General features: G+C 40.4%; 2 protein-coding genes across 2 annotated transcripts; one reads left to right on the top strand and one right to left on the bottom strand.

Moving 5' to 3' along the window:
* The first annotated feature begins 3,959 nt into the window (after positions 1–3,959).
* c1qtnf6a (C1q and TNF related 6a) lies at positions 3,960–8,549 on the top strand. Its single transcript, XM_020651326.3, has 3 exons — positions 3,960–4,083; positions 6,633–6,836; positions 7,214–8,549. Exons 2-3 carry the CDS (start codon positions 6,641–6,643, stop codon positions 7,765–7,767), a joined length of 750 nt encoding a protein of 249 aa, XP_020506982.2. The 5' UTR covers positions 3,960–4,083; positions 6,633–6,640; the 3' UTR covers positions 7,768–8,549.
* A 1,860-nt stretch (positions 8,550–10,409) lies between these two features.
* Positions 10,410–19,833, bottom strand: chst12a (carbohydrate (chondroitin 4) sulfotransferase 12a). Its single transcript, XM_020651328.3, has 5 exons — positions 19,691–19,833; positions 16,237–16,840; positions 15,160–15,312; positions 14,488–14,667; positions 10,410–13,880 (listed from the first exon to the last, which is right to left on the bottom strand). Exons 2-5 carry the CDS (start codon positions 16,600–16,602, stop codon positions 13,332–13,334), a joined length of 1,248 nt encoding a protein of 415 aa, XP_020506984.2. The 5' UTR covers positions 16,603–16,840; positions 19,691–19,833; the 3' UTR covers positions 10,410–13,331.
* Positions 19,834–21,788: the final 1,955 nt, after the last annotated feature.

Below are 21,788 nucleotides of genomic sequence, written 5' to 3'. Positions count from 1 at the left end.
CTTGGCAGCTGGATGGCTCTGCGGTCTCAGCTTTTTTTTAATTTTCGTTTTTAGATTTCCTCTGTGTGCTGTGTCAATCACTGAGAAAGCTTTGGTCCAGCTGGGCAGAGAGAGGGAGACATAAATCAAAGACAGGAGGGAGAAACTTGTAAATTCTGTTGAAAATAAACAGGGCTTGTTTTGGATCTGAGCCACAGTGAAATAGGAGGATGTGAGGTGGGCCTGACTGACTGTTTCACCCTCATAATGTGGAGCAGAAACAGAGAGCCAGACTGCTGTCAGGAGGAGGAGACATACTGGTGAGGGAGAACAGAAAAAAGAGACTGTGAGGATAGCCAGAAAGCCGATGTAAGGATGATTAGTATATACACTAAATGCAAACAAACACTAGACCCTGGTACATTCTACTGGAACGAGTCCAGCTCCTTTTCAAAAGCCTGGTTTCCTGTCATGATTTGGTTTCTTATTTTCAGAGTTTAGGTTTTCTTGTTGTTTTTAGTTCTCATTCTTGTCTGATGGTGTTGTTTCCCTTGTGTGTTTTCTAGGTTAGTGTTTTATGTGTTATTTTTGTAACTTCATATCCTAGTGTTTCTTTATGTTCTAGTGTGTTTTGTTTCATTCTTGAGTTCTTTGTGTCTTCAGTGTTTCATGTATTTTATTTTGTAGTTGTCCTCAGTGTTTCTTGTCTTGTGTTTATTCCTTCCTCTGTGTGTGTTTCCCTCCAGTGTTGATTGCCCTCACTGTCTTCACCTGTGTCCTTAGTCTCACCTGTGTTTGATTACCCCTGTGTCTATTTAGTCTCTATGTTTCTTCCCTTCTGTGTCAGTTCGTGTATGTTGTATGGATGTCAGTTTTGCTCTTGCTCCTCTGCGGCTCCCTGTTTTTGATCCCTGTGTGTTGTGTTGAACTTTTAAAATTAAGTTTTGTTGCCTTTGGCCTTTTTGTTTAATTAAATATTTTTGGTTTCTGCACTTGGGTCCACCTCCCTTGTTTTTCCAACCGTTCGTAACAGTTTCCAATACATTCATCATGTTTGCGAAACACGCTTATTCCCTTTCTTGAACAGACTGAGATCAGACAGTCTTGCTTTCACGTTTGTACTTTAATACTAAGCTAGCGCCGGGAAAATATTAGCTTAGCTTAGCTTAGCACGAAGCCTGAGGATGGGGAGAACTGAAGCAATAAAAATCCATCCTTCTGAAACACGTCGTCATTAGTACAGTTGTCACGATACTTTTATAAGATTCTAGTAAAATATCCAAGCGGCGACCTCCGGTGCGGAAAAATGATTCCGATGCGGAAGTGTGAAATCTTGCAGTTCTTCGAGTGGTGTGTTGTATTTTTTTAATGTCCATGCTGGTCACTCATGATCTTGCATCACATTTTTAGCAAGCATAACTGTCTTAGACTTGTGCATCTTTTTTTTTTCTTTTTTTCCTGAGAACCACAAATATGCTCTAAGCCCTGAAATGTTGATTCAACTCTGAATTACTGCCATAAATGCCATTCCCTGATGATTGTGTCAGACACTAAAAATATGGGGACCAGGTTGCAGGGAGGAAAAATAAAATCCGCTTCAAAGTCTCTATTCAGCATTTATTAGCTCCAGATTGCATTAGTATCTGATTGCCTTCATTTCAGTCAGTCAATAGACTTTAAATAATGAAGCGTCAAATCAAAACCAATATTTTCCCCATGACACTTAACGGAAATAACAGGTCTTGACTCAACTCTTTGAGCTACACTTGGAAACGTGCGTCTGATTCTTTGAGACAACAGGTAGTAAATGTTTACAGGCAGATAGCAGGAACGGCATCTGGTGGTTTCAAGAGTAATAGTTTACATCAGCCGGAAAGCCGGAGGAATCTTTGTCTGATGTCACTACACAACAGTCTACAAAACCTAAACCTCAGGGAACCAACAGCTAATGTTTAACAGCTGTGCTCATCGTAGGCTACACGTGTGCACAAGTTCTACCTCAACCTCCTTCTGTTCTCTAAAAGCACTACATCAAATATAAAACACTTAGTTGGACTTATTTCATCCACCACTCCTTAGCAATCGGCCAAGGAGCGGACCCTTAAGTCGTTGTTTGTTGTCACTTGGCCCAATGTCTGAAGTTTTTCACGAGCTGTCTTTTCAGTTGGTGATCAATCAGCAATATTCCTAACAACAACATTTGAACTTTCAATCTTTCATGAGTGTGATCTCGTAAAAAAAAAAATAGATAGGTAGAAGTCTGTTGCCTTCATTTTCTGTCTCTATGTATCCTGTACTCAGTCCTTAAATTACATGGCTCTTTCTGGAATTTTTCTCTTCCGTCTGCCTCGCTCCAAATCAAACCTGTGTTGGAACACGATACACTTAATTAAGGTCTGGAAATATAGATTATACCTTCTCCTTCCCTCTCTGCCTGCAGCTGCAGAAGATGAGGAATGGAGGAATTTAGCAAGGAGAAAATGAGGACCCTTGGGAGGAACACAGTTCAATGACCTTTGACTTTGTTGAATAGTTCTTTTGTCCTCCGCAAGAGACAAAAAGAGCGAGAGACAAACAGACTTAAACAGAATGACAGACAAGCAAAAGAAACAACATCTGAGACTTACAGTCAAAGAGGACAGCAAATGCAAAACTTGACATTAAATCCGTAACTGTCGTTTTATCAACCCTAGCCTACAAAGTAAGAACGAGCCCCCACATTTGCTATGTATCTTTAACAACAGCATATCTTCAGATCAGGACACCTTTGTCTGGCAGCGCATGTTTATGTTCCTCCACACCGCAGAAGGCTACCTAGCATGCTACACTTCCAGCTAGCATAGGCCTACTTGAATGAGTTGTAGTAACTACCAAGTTTGTAGTGAGCACAGAGTCTTGCATTTATTTTGCAAGACAGTTTATCTTGTCTAGTATCCCAGAGTGACACTTTTCTAGCTTCTTCTTTGAAGCTGTGGGGTGTTACAGTTTATTGAGTGACCCTGTTAACTGGTGACATTTAGCTAAATGCGCCTCGTGGGTGTCATATGTAGCAATAGCTGTCTTGCGCATGTCTTTTTGTTTAGTTTTTCAAGAAAGTTATTTATGAGGAGAATATTTTGACATCAGAAAAAAGAAAATAGCCAAGAGGCACAAGGTCATTATTTTGCTTTCCAACATCTGTTGTAGGCTAACTAGGCCCAACCACATAGCCTAGCCTACTCTTCAGAAGAAAGTCATCAGGGTCACTTAAAGGCTTTATATGTGATTTTTTTTTTTGATCCAGCAGATGTCGCCCTTGAGCACCAGCATGAAACCAAAACAACTCGCGCTGCATTGTTGTGTTAGCATGCTAATGCTAGCGATCTTTATTATGCTCGTATCTTCACACTGCATGTAAATTTACCTGAAATGAGCGTGATCTAGAAACACAGTTAAGCAGTGAGTACAGTATGTTATTCTTCTTTTTTTTCTAGTCCCTCAATTAAACAACTTTTATACACGAGGGGAGGAGTCAGCCGCTGTCCTGGCGATGTAAACAAACTGAAGATAGGACTCTGAAAACTCGGAACAACATCACAGACAGTGGGACTCGGGTGTTACACCCATTGTAGACAGTCATGACTCACAGAGTTATTTTCAGAGGATATACTTGAGTTCTATTATATTTAAGTGTGAAAAATCGCATATAAAACCTTTAAGCCAACATATCTGCTTCTTTTTTATTTTTTTATTTTTTTGGGGGGGGTTATTCAATTTAGCTTCTTAATTGCTGAATACTGCCACCCTCAGGTGCACATAGGTATTACAGCAGCAAACACAACTTCTGTTTTAACGTCAATATTTTAAACTAACGTTAAAATCTCAGTTAGTGCTCACTGAGAGGCGTTAACTGTAAAAAAATAAAAAATAAAAAATGCACATGATGATACACTTGTTGCCTGCATGAAAGTAAAGTCTCGTTAAAGGTTGTCAGCTCCCTCCCACAGAAACAGACGGGGGGGGGGGGAGAGAGAGAGAGAGCACTGCTGACTCAGGAGTCTCTCCCTCTTTCTCTCTCTCTCCTCCGTCCTCGGCGGATCAAGCGGCTGCAGAGACAAGAACGAGGTGAGATTCATTCAGGTCAAAGTGTCCGTTTTCATTAGAAAAGAGAGCTGGATGGATGTGATGCTCATTCTGAGATCATTTGCCCGTTTACATCATGAAGCATGAAACTCGTTGAGTGGTTTCAAACAGATGGTTGATGCATGGTAAACTGCAGAAATAGCCGAAGTATCCTATTACTTTTGAGCGTTGCTTTAAAGTGGAAGTAATGCAAAATGCTGACTGTAAAGGTGTAGTCTATTGGCCTATTTAAAGAGGATTTGTTTATAGTATAAGTTAAGTATTCTTCTGAAATATGCCTCTTTATCTTTTTGATGGTAGCTTACTTAAACTGAAAAAAGCTTGTTTTTTGCCTCCTTGTAAATAATTGTTGTCTATTTGTAGTCTTTCTGTCTGTGTTTCTCTGTCGTCATTGTGTGTTTTCTTTGTGGTTGATGTGAGAATCCAGCATTGTATTTTTTGTGCACATTTCCAGCTCAAGTGGGGGGGGTTTCCTTTAAAACCCTTCAAGTTATATCCCAGTTAATCATACACACTGAAAGGCTCTCTGAGGTCCATGGCTGGATTTCCTGTGTTTAGTTATTTGACATTAAAAAAAAGGTTCCTGATCTTCTACATTGAAGCAAGACCGTCAGACTAAAGGAGGAACATTGTTTGTCTTTGTGTCTCTGTAATCATTTTGTGAACCTTTGAAATCCCTTATTATCGGATGGTTTGTGTTCTCCATCCATGTTTCACTCAGCTTCTCTTTTGTGGTTCTTTTTGTCTCTTTGGAGTAATTATTTCCCTTTGTAGTCTGTATGTGTATCTTTGTTGTCATTCTATGTCTTGTTGTAGTTGATTAGACTCTACTTTGAATCACATAGCATGTCTATTTGTTGTTTTTTGTGCCTATAATTTCTCCCCCAAAAGTATTTTTTTTCTATTCGATGAGCTTTTATCTTTGAATTAAGTCATTTTGTGTCTTTGCAGCTGTTTTATCTCTTTTTAAAGATTGATAGGACAGTGGAAAGAGTAGGAAATCAGGTGAGAAAGAGTTGGAAATGACGTGCAGGACAGGAGCCAAAGGTCCGATTTGAACCCGGGCCGCCTGCTTGGAGGACTATAGCCTCTGTACATGGGGTGCGACCTAATGGCTAGACCATTGGCGTCCCATTTTTTGTCTCTTCTGAATCAGTATGCATCTCTTTGATTTAAATTTAAGCTAGAATCAAACCAGTTATGTATAGCAATTTATTTCACTTAAGTTATGCTGCTTACTAAAACCATCTGTTCAGGCTTTACTTATTATTCTAATGCTAGAAGAACGTGCAGCTGTAAATGTTTTTCAACTTTAAGAGCACGTCTGTTTGGAGTCGTTTTTTTTTTTTTTGGGCTGCTGAGTCCAGTTGTGTAAAAAGGATGCAGCTATCAGTGTGGATGCAGCTGTGATGTATAAACACAGCAGCACACAGTGTTCCAGTTACAGTACACAGAGACTGGACGACTGCTGAGAGTCTGGCAGACAGCCATCACTTTTCCATTGAGAAATTCTCAGTTTGACATTCTGTTGGAAAAAATCCCTCTGAGTGGGTTTCTTTGGTTAGAATAGACCCTTAAAATGACTCATTGCTTCCTGGGATAATTAGTGGTGATTTATGAGCGGCCTGCGGGGTCATTTTTCAAGTCATTTTATGACCCTGTACCCTGCTCTTCTCTCTCACTATTTTTAACATTTTCTCTTAATAGTGATTTATCTTTGATGCTCTGTTTGACCTTTTCAGAGTCAGCTATTGCAAAAGTATTCACAAAGGTTTTCTATTTCATTTAAAGTGCTTATTTTTTGCATGATGGCTTCCCTTTATTTGTTTCCCACATTTCCTGGCTCCTGTTTCTTGTTGTTGGGGTGAAAAATGTTTTCCCTGGCTCAAAGTGGAATTTTCCTCTTTCTCTTCTCTGCTGCTCTGGGAATGACATCAAGGACACTTAACGGTCTGACTTTCTGAGCAGCTGCTTAACAACCGATATTTTGACTAGTACACATGTTTCACAAATCGAATGCAACGGTCTTTGCTGCTGGCGTGTAACGATCACATCAGTGGTGTAACATAGTGGAAGTTCATTAGTGTCTCTGTACCCGGGCATCTCTCAATTTAGCGCCACACTAACTGTGCTGGTGATGCCCCAACTTTTCTGCTAGCATCACCACGAGTTTGAAGTTCAGTGCAAATAATGCCATGAAATGAATCCTCATTAAATCCAGTACACACATTAATGTTCTCCACATGATGAACCATCATGAGTTTTCATTGAGCACAAGCATCGGGACTTAAAAACTGTCCAATATTATGGATTAATGACTCAATCCCTGCTGTATCTAAACTAAAGTTTGGCCTAAATACAGTCTTACACAGCGGCTAGCATTCTTAGAGACTCTTATACTGTTGTATGTTTTTTTGTGATTCTTTTGTAATAGTGGGTCAGACAATGGTTAAAAAAAATGTATACCAGAGTTTTGTTTCTCATTGTAAATAGTTTAGATCATAGCATAGTTTCCTCTTTTCTCACTGCAGGCGCAGTGATGTTGGGAGTCCTCCTCCTCCTGTCCCTCTTCCCAATGGTGGCCGTGGTGCCCCCTCCCAGCGGCCCTCCTGTACCCTGCAGGCGCTGCTGTGACCACCTGGAGCCAGAAGATGGCAGCGGAGCCGAACTTCCAACAGGAGGGTTCAACCATGTGCCAGAAGTACGCACCTACATCAACATGACCATCCTTAAAGGTATGTTTTTCTACATCTATATCTCTATATCTGCACACGGCTAATTTTGACTTACAGCTTTTGTACCCACGTGTCCAACATCAAAACAGGAATGTAATTAAACAAACCAGGACCGGAAATGAGGCGGCTGTGGTTTCTCTCTAGAACATACTTTCTTTATTACTGACAGTTGTCTGATAAGTGAGTCAAATCAGACCCTCAAGGAAGTTGGGACGTCACAATCACAACAATAATGCAAAACTAACAATTGTTTGTGCGAGTTCCGCAGCCTTATCATTTTGCAATTGAATCCAAAAGCTGTTGCAGCTGCATTTTAGGTCAAAAATCCTCATTAAAGCCTGACAAATGTATTGACTGACTAGTTGTACTCTGTGCAGGCGATAAAGGAGATCGTGGCGACAGGGGAACACCAGGTAAACTTGGACACGAAGGCCCACCAGGCCCCAGAGGTGAAACAGGCTCAACCGGCTCCAAGGGCCAGGCCGGGCTTCCAGGAGACCCCTGCAAGATCCAGAACTCGGCCTTCTCAGTCGGCCGCCGCAAATCACTCCACAGTCTGGAGTCCTTCCAGGGTCTTTTGTTTGACACGGTTTTCGTCAACCTGGGGGACCACTTTAACATGTTCAATGGTAAATTCATTTGCCATATCCCGGGGGTCTACTTCTTCAACATCAACATCCACACGTGGAATTTTAAAGAGACATATCTGCACATTATGCAGAACGAGACGGAGCGCGCCATCGTTTACGCGCAGCCCAGCGAGCGCTCCATCATGCAGAGTCAGAGCCTGATGCTGGAGCTGGAGCTGAGTGAAGAGGTGTGGGTCCGCCTGTACAAGAGGGAGAGGGAGAACGCAATTTACAGCGACGATGTAGACGTCTACATCACCTTCAATGGATACCTTATCAAAGCTAGTGCAGAGGGAGAATGAAGAAGAGAGGGAAGGCTGAGGATTGGACTGATGAGCAACAACATGCAATTCACTGTAAAACAAGTTCTCCTCTTCCTCATATAGAAAAGACATTCAGCATGGTAGCTGAAAAATAAGCAATATCTCTTGGAGAAAATGTGAACAATGATCTCGATCTGCAATCACCTCATAGGAAAGTGTAGAAAATGTTCAAGTATCTAATGCAGAATGAGATTCATACAGTGATACTGCAAACCAGCCATGACAGAAAATATGATTATTTGTTATCTTGCCATGCGTTAATAGGAGATTAATATCACTTTTGTAACTAATTAATAAATCCGAGCTGAAACTTGCAGCTGGTTAGCGTAGCTTAGCATAAAACCTGGAAAAGCCGGTCTCCGGGCAGAGGTAACAAATCTGCCCATCAGCACTTTTAAGGTTAACCGAGGGTTTTTGTTAAACGTATTTACTTTTTGATCGATGGTTTTATAAAAACAAAAGAAGACAGAATTGAACTGTACAATTTTTTATCCGTTTAATTTTAATGAAGAAAAAGATGATATTTTGTTATCATCTGCAATTTAAAAAAAGCTAAGTTGTTGTTTATGTTATAGGATAAAGTTAGGAAAAGTAAAGTCAATAAGGCAATAATATCACTGGTACTGTCAGCTCATACTGATTTTTGTATGTGGTGCTAAAAACGGTGCTAACTAAACTTTTGTTTAGTGTGAACTTACAGTTACTGAAAATGCAGAAAACCATCATGTGTTTTTAATTCAAATAAAAAGACATTAATTACATTGTATTTTAAACTCCCTTGACTGTTGAAACAAGTTTGCCAGAAGGTGCTTGCAATTACCTACAATTAAAATAGATATAATTAACATTAGATCTCATATTATATGAGATTTTATACTTGATTTTACAATAGGACAACTATCAGTTAAAATCGTGTGTTACATTTTTCTAACTTAGACACCACAGGAGAATAATGAGGTAAGTATTTTCATTGTGTAGGCCCCTATATGTTTGTTTTTAATTATTTCCATCAGTGGGCTTTACGTTTAATGTATAGTCCATGTCTACAATGTTACACATTAATGTAGTTTATGTTCTGTTAGTTGTTCACATGACCACTAGAGGGCATTCAAACCTCATTATCAACTGCAGAGGTGAAGTCCTGAAGTCAGACACCAACAATCCTCATTTGTCGTACTCATGAACGCAGAAAAGTCTTCCCACGTTTATATTCAGACCACTGATATAAGAGTTATATGAATTAACTACCCCCACCCCCAATTTCAACTAAGCTGTCTTCTCTACACTACTAATTATTCCAAATCTTGAAGATGAGACAGTATCATCAAATTTAAATAGTTCAATTTGATATTAAACTATAAGCAGCTTAGCAACTCAATATTAATTATGTGCTATCTTATGTGATTTTCATTGTGCCATTATATCATGTTACAAGAGGGAGAATGTTTTATTGTGTTTTTATTCAGTCGAGATAAGTAAGAGACAAAGAGAAGTTATTACATTTCCCATCATGCCTCTCAACCTTTATTTCTCTTGTGCAAAGATCAGATGATGCATGACACATTTAATACTAATGAAACTGATTTTTTTTTTTTTTTTTTTTTGCATTTCCCCCATTACAAAGAGAAAAATAGCTTTTTTTGAGACCTTAAAATTTGAAGCCTAAAACAATTAGTCAGAATTTTGTTCAGGTAAACTATTGAAAATTAAAGTTGGAAAGAGTCCAAATACATTACTGTTACTGGATTTGGCACAGCTGAACCTCTTAAACCATCAGATGTATTTTCCTGTTCCAAACCCTGCATCCTCCATTAATAGATGGGACGTGGGTAAAACTATTAAATTAAGGGCTCATTTCAAACATAAGCCCTTTTCATAATAATGATAATAATACATTCTATTTATAACGCACTTTACATTTTAAGGAAATCTTAATGTGCTACAATTTGGATAAAACCATAAAAACAATTAAAGTCAAACAGATAAAATCAGGCAGCGTTAAGAACCTGAGCATAAAACAAGATCTAAGATCTTTTCAGACTGCTTTTTTCCGCAAAAGTGCCGCAACTAAGCTCAGCCATCATCACGTCTTTGTGCGTTCATATTGATTCAGCGAAGGCATAAACTTGGTGTCCTAGTGTGTGAATTCCCATGGAGTGTCAGCTTTGTGGAAGCATGGCAAAGCGGGAGCTCCACATAGACAAACACACAGCGCTGCACTCCCCCGCTGGCTCAGCTGAAACAGTCTCGCCTCTGTCGCACCTCTGGTACTAAAGATTGTACAGAGGGGGGGGGGGGTTCACATCATCTCGCCATATGTCTCTGCGAAATTCAGATTAATGCGAGGCGTCACAGGGGCTTAAAAATCGCAGCTTGAAATGGCAGTCTGACTAGGGCTATGGTTTCTGTCATTATATTTAGTTCTTATCATGTTGAATTATGTCCAAGTCTTCAGTTTTCTTAGAAACTCAGTTTTTAATTAGTTATTTGATGCACTAAAAAGAAGGCGTAATGTCATGATAAGACAGCTCTGTTGACAATGTGGCTCCTGTGGCACTGCCTGCAGCAGACAGAGTAAGATAATGAACTGTGAAAGGAAACACAACCGACACTATCAGGAACTTTCCATAATCGTGTCTACATCAAACCGACTCCGCCGATTTAAGGGACGTTTTATTGGTTAGCGTTTCGCTTTATAGGAGGGTTGAGATGTTGACACCGCAGCACAGACTCTGCCTCCAAATGATGTCACATCGAAATATACGGTCCCTGGTTTCAAGCTGCAGTACTGAAGCTCAATCATTTCTTCCATTAGATGAGAACAAAGTCTGTACAGTCAAAGTTTGATATCAATTTAAAAAAAAAAAAGACAAACAAATAAGCCCAAAGGCAGTGAGACAACACATGTTGATGGTGTGAATAAGAACATCTTTAGTGACTTGCAGAATAAGGTTGCACAGACCAAGTCCATATCACATACAGTACAAACCACAGTTATCCTGTGTGTTAAATGGCATACAAACAAATCCATGAGTAGACACAAGAGAGTCCTCGGAGGCTCATAAAGACAGTTTGATCATTCTGCTGAACGTCTGTGTTCTTCCTTTTCTCTCCTTTTTATAACCACACATGATAAACGAAGCTCAGGGTGTCAAGTACACCTTGGGGTGGCCTCATATAGCTCTCACTGCTTTGTGTTTAAAATAAAAATGTAGTCCTTCTACAAAAATACTTTTTTTTTTTTTTTTTTTTTTGCTGTGTAAACTTTTACATCCAAAGGCACTATCTTATCTTCCCGCTCTCAGCTCATGGTGTGATTAATCCTGACAATCCCATGATCAAACCTTCACTTCAAAAACGGACGATATATCGCTGACCATAGCCTCGTTTTGCATCGATTTAGAGTACTGGCAGAACTTGTCGCATTGCATCGCACATACTGAAAACACTCCTTGAAATGTGTTCAGCTCCATGCTACAGAATCCTACGTGCCATGAAAATGCTGCCATAAAAACTTGAAAAGCGTTCCTTATTTTTTAGTAAGCAAGAGGAACAACACTGTCTCCTGGATTAACCAATGTAGTTCAGTGTTAGTAAAAACAGTTTGTGTGTAAATACATACATACATAAACGTGATAAAATCATCATCAAAACATCATCTTGGTAACAAGAGGCAATAAAAGGACATGTTCCCTTTGAAAAGCTGGCCTTTTAAACACACAGTGGCGCACCTGTGTACATCAAAGCTGAGAAACACAAGAATGCTGAAGCTCCAGTTGAATACCTCAAACACAAGCTGAGACACATTCAGCTATGACCCAGAGCTGATACGCCTCTCCTATGACGAGCCAACAATTTATCATGAGTAGCAGACTATGAAATGTTAAAATGATGCAAAGCAGTTAAAGTGTAGTCTGAAATGCTTCATATTGAAGGTTGTGCATTATGTGATATGTAACATATAAGAATAATCTTCATGAGGTATGAAATAATTCAACCTTTTTCTTTTTTTAAATGAATAGCTGTCATCGAGTATATATCTGCAACATAAAAATCCCTTTCATGCAAAGAAACATTGCACTTAACTCAACGTGCATTAAATTAGACCGCCAAAAATCTAGTGCAACTACACTTTAAACTAATACATTTACATCTTGTTTAGACTGAATTTCCTGTCTGCTGCATTTACAGTGATGTAAAAACGGAAGCTGTTTCCATTACTTATTTTTCCTATCAATACCCAAGAGTAAATTTGGTAAATACTGATTTAAACAATAATAAACCTGAAAACAGAAGATTTTTCTGGGGGAGCTGGTAATTTGTTATGGCACTGGTTCAACACTTTTGTACCAGCATACTGACTGATATCTAATTTCAGGCAGTGTCCTGAGCCAATATCATTACTTGGATCTGTATTGGAATAACTCAAGTCAAAACGTACCAGTATGATCGCAAACACAAAAGAGTATTGATATCTGACATCACTTAACCAATCCTGTTATGAAGCATGTGTTAATATCACCGTCGGTCACGACACAACTGTGACAACAGAAATAACAGTCTTGGCATGACAACAAAAATGAAAGTGCAAGGCCCAACATCAGACAGTACGGGATTTCTGCAATGACAGCTTTCATTTTTCAAGTTGTGCGACACCTGGAGCGCCTCGTGTTTCCCCAGCAGCGCTCTAACTATTCCAAATGCGTTTATTTCCCCGATTGGGGGAATTGGGGCAGCTTTCGGTTATGGTGATGAAAGAGTGTCTAAGTTGCTTAGAAACTTTAATTTGTCTAGAAACAAACTATGGAGGGCTTTTGTTGGATACCTGGGGCTATAGGACTTTAACAAATAAGTCCTATACTTATAAGACATGAAGGGATATTAGAATGTTAGTTGATGGTTATATACTAAGGCTGAAGTCCTAGACAGTGGCCTTGAGTTCCAATTAGACCTCGGTCCTTTGCTACATGCCCCCCCCCCCCCCCCCCCTCTCTCCTACCAACATTTCTTGTCTCTCTTCAGGTTTTGTTTCCAATAAAAGGCAAAAATGGCCAAAACACGACTAAAAACAATATTTTTCTTACATATTTAAGGTCAGGCAATCAGATTGGGCAGTATTCTGAATATTGTTGGCTTCAACCAAAAAAAAGGCAGTTTAGCATGCTTTATGTTAAAGAACCTGCACCATGTCTGATCAGGGCCTGTGACACTTAGATGTTTTCCTTACCTCAGTTTTGAGTAAACAACAATGAATGTACATCTTCTTAGGGGCTTACTCTCAGAGAAATCTGCATCTTAACGTTCTCCCCTCTATGTGTGTGCTTTGTGTTATCTTTGTGATTTAACTTCAGTAATGGATAATAGGTGTTACCTGGCATAGGTGTGCTTCCTCAGAGGAGTGAGTTTCCTCAATGTGCACATTCAGTGAAGAACAGATGTGACAGGAGGAGAGATGGAGGTGTTGCTGTTGAGCGTGGGGTTATTCATAACATTAATAAAAACACTGTGTCTGAGTTGTGTGATCAGCTTCGTAGAAACATGAGTCACTCGTCGAGGATCCAGTCTGGTTTGTCGTAGCCGAAGAGCCTGAAGTCAGGTTCATACAGCTTGTAGAGTTCTCTCCTCACCTCGACAGGCACTGTGCTGAACCAATCAGCCTCCCAGCTGCTGGCTGTGAGGTTCCTATGGGAGGTGGGGAACTCAACCACATTGTCCACCCGAAGGTGTCGCAGAAGGTGCTCTGCGTCCTCCTCTGCTGTCTCCAGATGGCCCACAAAGTCATACTGAATCTGGCATGGGTGGCAGAGTCGGTACACCTGCCGCCAGTGCTCATTAAAGGGCATCTCTTTTTCTGTCTGAGGGTCCAGGAGGTACTGGATGAAGTTGGAGAAGGAGGGGTGGACACCCACATTGAATGCCTCGTCCACTGAGGCAGGAGGTGTTGGCTGGTTGGCGTAGCGACGCAGCATGACCTGTGCAAAGCGCCGATAGAAGTCTTCGTTGCGTAACTCAAATTTATTCCTGTAGGCGGAGATGAGGCGCACAAAGGGGTCCCGCACGAAAAGAAACTTGGTGTACTTCTTCAGCTTCACCTTCAAAATAATAAAAAGTGCATCAACACATCATGTATTTTTACCACACAAATAATGGACAATTCATTGATTTGGCAAAAGAACAATCTTAAATACAGAACTTGTAACATGTTGTGTGAGAAGTGATGTTCTGTGAAGTGGCCTCAGCTTCACAGCACTCAGACTTTTTTTTTTTTTGTGAGGAAAGGAGTCTGGAGCAGTTCCTCCCACAAAATAAATACATGAATACAATTGATATCCCTGTGTGGGAAGCACAGTAACACCAAAGAGTAAATAAAAGCTAGCAGATTTAATAATATGACATTGATATCATGATGTGAAACTATCACAGGATGAGTCTCCATTACAACTGTGCTCAGTAAGGAGCTGTGAATCTCCAAAATGTTGATGATAATTTAGCTCTCATTGTGTTGTGAAGCAATCTATTCTCAGAAGAGAAACACAAAGAGTGCCTGTTATAATCTTCGTAACAGTACAGCAGGTGCAGCTCCGAAGCTCTACACCTGAGGTCTCCTTGAGCGCCATGTAGCACATTTATTTAACATTTATCATATTATGTTTTTAGAATCCCCATAGGGTGTAGAATATAGTGTTTTATGAAACAGACCTTCATGAGGTGCTTTGCAAACTTGCCGTAGCGTTTCCAGAACTTGTTGAACGTGAAGTGCATGCTGCTGTTGTGGACAAGTTCCCTGGGGATCGCCAGCGGGTCTCTTTGGGGAACGCCGTCCTGCAGCATGCTTTCACTTAGGACTATCATGATGCGCTTCCAGTTACTGCACGCTACCTAAGAGAGGGGGGGCAGGAATCAAAGCATCAGTTATTATAGTGATATAGAGCAAATCTAGATCGTATTCTTTGTAACATATTTCACAGTGATTAAGCACTTGTTGACAAATTCAAAGAAAACATGACTTTGTGTGTGTGTGTGTGTGTGTGTGTGTGTGTGTGTGTGTGTGTGTGTGTCTTTGTGTTTTTGCCGAAGCATACATTTGGGGACATAACTCAGAAAAAGCTATATCTATAGGGGACGCCGGTGAAGGTGTGTCTTTAGGATATGAATTTAAGTTTTGCTATGAGGTAAAGTATGTCACAAGAAATGACCTATCGGTAAATAAACTTGTGTGTTGTGTGCATGTGTCTGCGTGTGTGTGTTCATGTATTAGTCCTATTAGAGGCTTTAACATAAATATGACATAAAATATGCCAGACTTGGACCATAATTCAACAAAATTCAACAACAACAAGGAAGTAAAAAAGGATGGAGGTGTTTGCGTACCTTGGGAACATAGCAGTAGATAATACCATGCCTATCGTCCACTATAAGATGATCCAGCTCCTTGTTGGGGATATCATCAAATGAACGGTTTTTGCCAGGAAACGCCATGCTGTCATTTGCACACATCTCCTGGAGTAACCTCCGCCGCTGCTCCTGTGATAAAGTAAAGATCGACTTTGTAAGTATCAGCTTAAAATTATTCAGAGAAATGCTCATGGGATACATTATATCATTAAAAAGTCTCTGCTCTACAATTTAAACACAGAATAATCAATAGTTCCTGACTTAAAAGGCCCTCTAAACCCGTACTGGATATTTACGGGCATGGACATTTTATAGACATTGATTATAAGACCTCTGCTAATGATGGAACCAGGAGGAACTCTCCTGGAATTAAAAAAAGGTCACCAACCTGCACAAACCAATAATAATGTAATAGGTGTAAAATCTCCTGGTCACACAGGTGCAAACAAATCAATAAGAGGCTCAGTGAGACTCAGCGAAACTACCAACTCGAACAGTTCACACGTCCACATGGACCAGAGAGGGAGTCATATTGGACAAAGTAAGTGAGAACAACTGTGTGGGTGGTCTTTTAAAAAAAAAAAAGAAGCTTTAGACTGTATTTAATTTTAGAAAAGTTCCTCATCTTGTGTTTTCTTCTATTTCCTAAAGTATCGATATTGTTTTGACATACTTTTAGAAATAAATCATAAATCTATCATTATTTATTCATGTTCTGCCCTGTTGAATAAACGTAGAGCTGTGACAAGAGCTACAGCTGTCAACCAATCTGCGTCCATGTCAATATTACCTCTGTAACAAAAAGAGCAAACATGGTACTAATGACATTTATGATCTCGCTTATATTCACGATTTAAGCTAAACCAGTGAGTCAGCACGCAGCTCTGAAATGGTTTGAAAAAATAACAGCTTTTATGAATTTGTTATTCACATGTCAAAATGTCTTCTGTGTTAAAGTCATTGATCCAATAAAACAAGCTCAACAGACATTCAATTCTGCTATTACTTTCATAAACAGCAATATAAATAATCATAAGAATATTTAACATGAACCTGTCTTTCACGAAGCTCCGCTGCCAATGGAGTCAGGTGAATCTTCCACTCTCTTCTCGGTATATACCGCTCTTCTGCTTTCTCTGATTGGTTACTTGAGTCCGGCGGGGCGGGGTCTGTGGGCTCACCAGTTCCTGGCTCTAAGAACTGGTTCACGAAGGCATCAATGTCGGACAGGAAGGACGGGGTTCGGGAGGTTTGAGGATGCTGCGGGGGAGGGGCGTGCAGGATTTTGGGACCCGGCGATATGGGAGTGTGCAAATACAGATGTGAGACTCCGACATCATCCCAGTAGATGATGATGAGGAGGATCATGAAGGCAGAGCCCAGGACCACAAAGACGCGGAACATCCTGGATGTTCCCATGGCAACTGTTGTTTGCTACAGGATAACCATTGCAACTGATTTCACAGAGCGTCTCTACAGCGTCGACAAGGTCACCATGGCAACACAGTCAAGGTCCAGGAGCTCTATCTCTCACCATGGTGACGGAAAGATGGCAGCTATAGCACAGTCTGTGTTAGGACGGGCCTTTTCATGGTGCTGGTGCACTGCAGGTGTGAAACTGACCATCCATTGAATGACTCTCACCTCTGCCTCATTCCTGCAGACAGATAACAGGGAAATAGAAAACCACTGTTAGAATATTTGAATATCAAACAACCACCTGCAGTTCTAAAAAAACATATGATGTGCTTGTCTTTCTGTTGTCAAGATGAAAACAATATCTACTTCATTAAAAGTCAGATTATTTCTTTATTTGAAACAAGGTTTAAAGAAACAGATACAAGACAGGAGGAGGGATTCAGCACAGGAAAAAAAAAAGCCAGGCATAAAAAATAAAATAAAAACAGGCTAAATGTAAAATAAAATATAAGACTAAAGCCATGGACCAGCGCTGAAGTGTTAACAAGTGTTGCTGAATTCCTTGTACCTTCAAATTACCCCAATTCAAATAAAAGCACTCAGATTCTTTTAACAGAGCACATGACCGAGGTCTTCTTGCTGTCCTGGTTATAAAATAAGCTGCAATTTTTGAGCAAAGCAGGCAAGTCGGAAACTTTAGTGGCTTCGTTTTTATGGACAAGGCATGAACTGAATTTCTTCTTCACCTCTCCCACTAGACTCAACTCCCACTCTCAGCTGTAAAATCGCATGTGGTTGTCAAATATCTGCATGCCACAGGGCTCTGCATACCATACAGAACTAACTTTTGCATTGCACAAGTATCCCGCTGTACCAACACTGGGTTTCCTATGGAGTATGGTACAGCATCTGCACACTTAAATACGGAGTGCCTCTGAAGTAATAAAAGCCCCTATGTTAGCAACCTTTGAAAGAGCGCCAGCAGCAAATATTTTACACACCTCACCAAGACACATTTTGCATGTACAGAAACACACTGAAGATTACTGTGCTCATGCAATGCACCCCAAAAAAAAAAAGCATTCTGGAGAGCTGCAGAAACACAGCATGAAGAAGACAAGTAAAAAGTATGTGCTGCCAGTGGCTTATCTACATCACAATTCATCTTGAACTCCACTCCATCTCTAGTCCTTTGTATCATTTCTGGACTAATTTAAAGTCACACCGCATCTCTTATCCGTTCCAAAAATCTTCTACATTTGAGCTCTTATGCAACAGTCGTCATATTATTTCCTCTTTCCTGAAGCTTAGAGGGGACCATTGACATGGAAAATCCTCGTTCCCCTCTCCAGAGGCTGCAGACAACTACACTCCTCTCGCTCTCACACAAATGACTTTCTGCTGCTCTATAATGTACATCATATCAGACATCAGCTGCAGATTATACTAACACCTTCTGTCAGCGGTGGGTTAAGGAGTGATAATTTATGTAATTGCTCTAGAGAAGACATTGTAGGCTCCTCTATACTCCTAGTTCACCACAAATCATATATTATACATTTCACATTTACCAGTTTAGTATTTATTTAAGAGATAAGAAGTTAGCTCTTCTTATCTCCTGCTCAACCAACTGCAATATTAAAATGCAACTAACAAATTAGTGTTGACAATATAACATATGATGTTTGGTCGACTTATTGTCTGCTCCAGTGTAATTGACGTCACAGTTTAGTCTAGGTGGGTTCAACGTGACACGACCCTGATAATGATAATGTCTTTTAGGATATATGCGAGTTCTGCAGATGTGATCGAGCAAGACACGAGTACAGAAGTGTGATGTTGAGTCATGTCTCCTCGAGTAGTCATCTGATGTATAAACTTTCATCAGCGTAAGCCATCTGTCTATCATTTGTGTGGAGTCAAGTCTTTGCAATTTCTTCAACAGTTACATCTCTAATCATGAAGTACACAGTATTACATATAGTCTGAACGATTTGTAGCCAAATCCTTATGAGGCCTGTTAGGAATCTGCAGAGCTATTCTTCAGCATAGCAGAGTTACTATACTCCGAGCACTTTTTCCACACTCTGGTTTCTTTTCTTTTTTTTTTATTACGCTTAAACAAGTTTTCTATTTATTTACTTAAATGGAATGGGAAATGCCTGAAATACAGCCTAAAGTAAGGGGTCAGGCATCAGTCAGCACAACTGACCATGCATGCATCAATCTCACCAATAGTGTAAGCTATAAGCAGAGAAAAAGAAAACCATTTTTTTCTTCTGCGCACCAGAGAAGTCAAGAAGATATTGAGTTATCGGATAAGGAAGGAAAAAGTGGCAACATTTTATTAAATGTTTTCAGCTATTATTTTATCTGTGTGAAAACTCCCTCCACCACTTTGCACAGTTGTTATGAACAGAATCCTGAAGCATTTAATTTTTTTTCCTCCACGGTTCACTCATCTTTTCCTGTTGACATAATGTAGGCTTCTTGACCAGGCTAGTGTCAAGATGTCACACGGTAGGCTAATTCACACAGTATGAAATGCGAATCATGAGCCACGGTGAATTATTTGTAAGTTGCTCCTTAAAACTAGTCCACGTTGCCGGTATAAAGCTAAAAAATAAATAAAAAAAAACCGGATGACTGATAAATCACACCGTCCTGTCCGCAGCAGCCGCCAGCGGATGCCAGACCGGGGAACACACACAATGTAGCCTTTGACTGGGAGCAGCGCCGCGGGAACGGGCTGTTCCTCACCCCGGAGAAGGCTTTCTGCTCGTGGCTTCAGGTTCAGCAAGGTGTCGCGTACAAACCGTGAGTCAAATTTTCCTATGAGACAATGAGCAAAGCAACGAGAACAACAAGCTTCCGCTCAGCCTGTGGTGGGTTTTTTTTTTTTTTTTTTAATCAATGCACGCTGTCAGTCACTGTGCATGTAGCAGAGTAAAGGTGTCAAAGTAGTGCTCAGCATTTTAGTAAAGAGGTGCATACAGAAAACAACGGTTTTTGTTTTAAATGTTAAGTTTTGGGTTTTTTTAATTACGGAATACGAGTCTAAAAAAAAACAAAAACAACAAACGCTTACCGCTTTTCCTGCCCGCGAGCTCTCAGCGCCGCGTCAGCTGAGTCTGTGTGATGAGAGAGAGAGAGAGAGAGACAGAGAGAGAGAGAGAGAGAGAGAGAGAGAGAGAGAGACAGAGAGAGAGAGAGCAAGAGAGAGAGAGAGAGAGAGAGACCCCCGGTTTTTTCTTCTTCTTGGAGATGGAGCATAAAGCCACGCAAAACACCGCGAGAGTTCGCAGATGATGGTTCTGCAGAGTGAGCTCATGAGGGGAAAATTCACTTTCTGGGTCAGCTCCAGCATAACATGTCTCCACTCTGGGATGATTTATGTAGACAGCTTCCTCCCACCCCCCCCCCCCCCACAACCCACACCCCCCCCCCCATTCCAAACTACCCCGCCCTCTTCTCCCCATAGAAGCAACGTGCTGGAAATAACCTGCTGTACCTGCAAAAACAAATGTCATCTCTACTGGAACAAAAATATCAAGAAGAATCACAGTGAGGAACTGTGCCCGTGAGGACCTGTGTCTATTTCTGTTGCCTCGGGCTGATGTGCTCAAAATCCTGTTATTTGTGAACTCTTTTCATCCTGTGACATCAAACATAGCAAGGAGCCCCTACAGAGCAGCTGATTCGCTTTGCAACCACAGTTTGCAACACGTCCCCAGACACACACACACACACACACACACACACACACACACACACACACACACACACACACACACACACAACACAAGCATCTGCTTCCAATCAGCTTCACACTTTTCACCCCGACCCTGGATTTCATTCTGAGCAACGTGTTTTCATGAATTTCCTTGATCTAGCCTATCTTTATACAGCGGAGGCAGATTCTGTGAACACATTGAAACAAGCATTAACTCACCAATGTAGGCCTAAAAAAAAACAAAAGAAGTCCCATAGAGAAGGGAAATAAAGTGCAAATGAGAGTATTTGAGGTTAACCTTAACTGCCCTCCAAAACACTGAGGGGAATATTGTGTGGCCTATATGTATGGCTACTTACTAAAGGCCTTCATTTTTAGTTTTTCTTGTAGATTATTTGATAAAAAACATTATTTTTCTTTATATATTGCCTTTGTATTACACTATACTGGCTGCTGAAATGCAGGTTTAATGACTACAGTTTGGCTGTCGCTGTGTTTTGTTTCACAAGTATACACATTTTTCATTTAGCATACGGCTGACATGATTATTCTGGGAATATTGCATATTGCTTGGTGTACGTCTTTCCTCCCAGATGGAGAGATTATCCTGCAGCCTTATGAAAGAGGTCTAAATCCCCCTCTGGCCTGCCCATATTTGTCAAATTGAACCTTCTGGTGGTGTTAACACAGATTTATAAGCTGTAATCAACATTGACCAAAGCCCAATGCGAGTTTACAGATTTAGATATGCAGAGTAAATTTGGAAAAACATGTCTCTACACAAGTCTGTTTCTCATACTTGAAGGGGTTTTGCTCAGCAGAGTTAATCAGTTAACTGAAAATCAGTGCTGCAGTGCTCTTTGTACTTATAAATCCATGAATATTTATGTCAAGTCTTAGTCATTTCTTCAACAGCTATCTTTAAAAGTGAAGTATATTTCAATATGGCCTGTTGTCAAGTGATTTCACTATCCACCAGCCCATAGCAATTTGTCAGATTCCCTAGATTTACATCATTATAACAGCGTTAGAGTTTCTGACCCCGAGCATGACACATTCTACAATTCTACAATTCACTTAGCAGATGCTTTTATCCAAAGCGACGTACATCAGAGAGTAAGAACAACACAAGCAAGGATCTAGAAAAAAGGGAACAATGTCAATAAGAGCAAACGATCAGCTTTGAGTCTGATTGGACACACAGGTGCTGACAGGAAGTGACCAGAGGCAAAGCACAACATTGACGGCAGTTCTTGAGCTCTAATCAGTATAGAAACCATCTTATCATCATTAAAGTCATCAAACAAAAACAATCGTCACAACCATCATCATCATCATCATCAATGATGTGGAGACCATCATCATTAAGTTAGTAGGTATTCATCAAAGAGCTGGGTCTTCAGCTTTTTCTTGAAGGTGCAGAGGGACTCTGCAGATCAAATGGAGTTTGGAA

Source organism: Labrus bergylta, chromosome 16, assembly GCF_963930695.1.
Source record: "Labrus bergylta chromosome 16, fLabBer1.1, whole genome shotgun sequence".
In the NCBI taxonomy this organism is placed as follows: Eukaryota; Metazoa; Chordata; class Actinopteri; order Labriformes; family Labridae; genus Labrus; species Labrus bergylta.
This window is presented reverse-complemented; position numbering and strand designations above follow the sequence as displayed.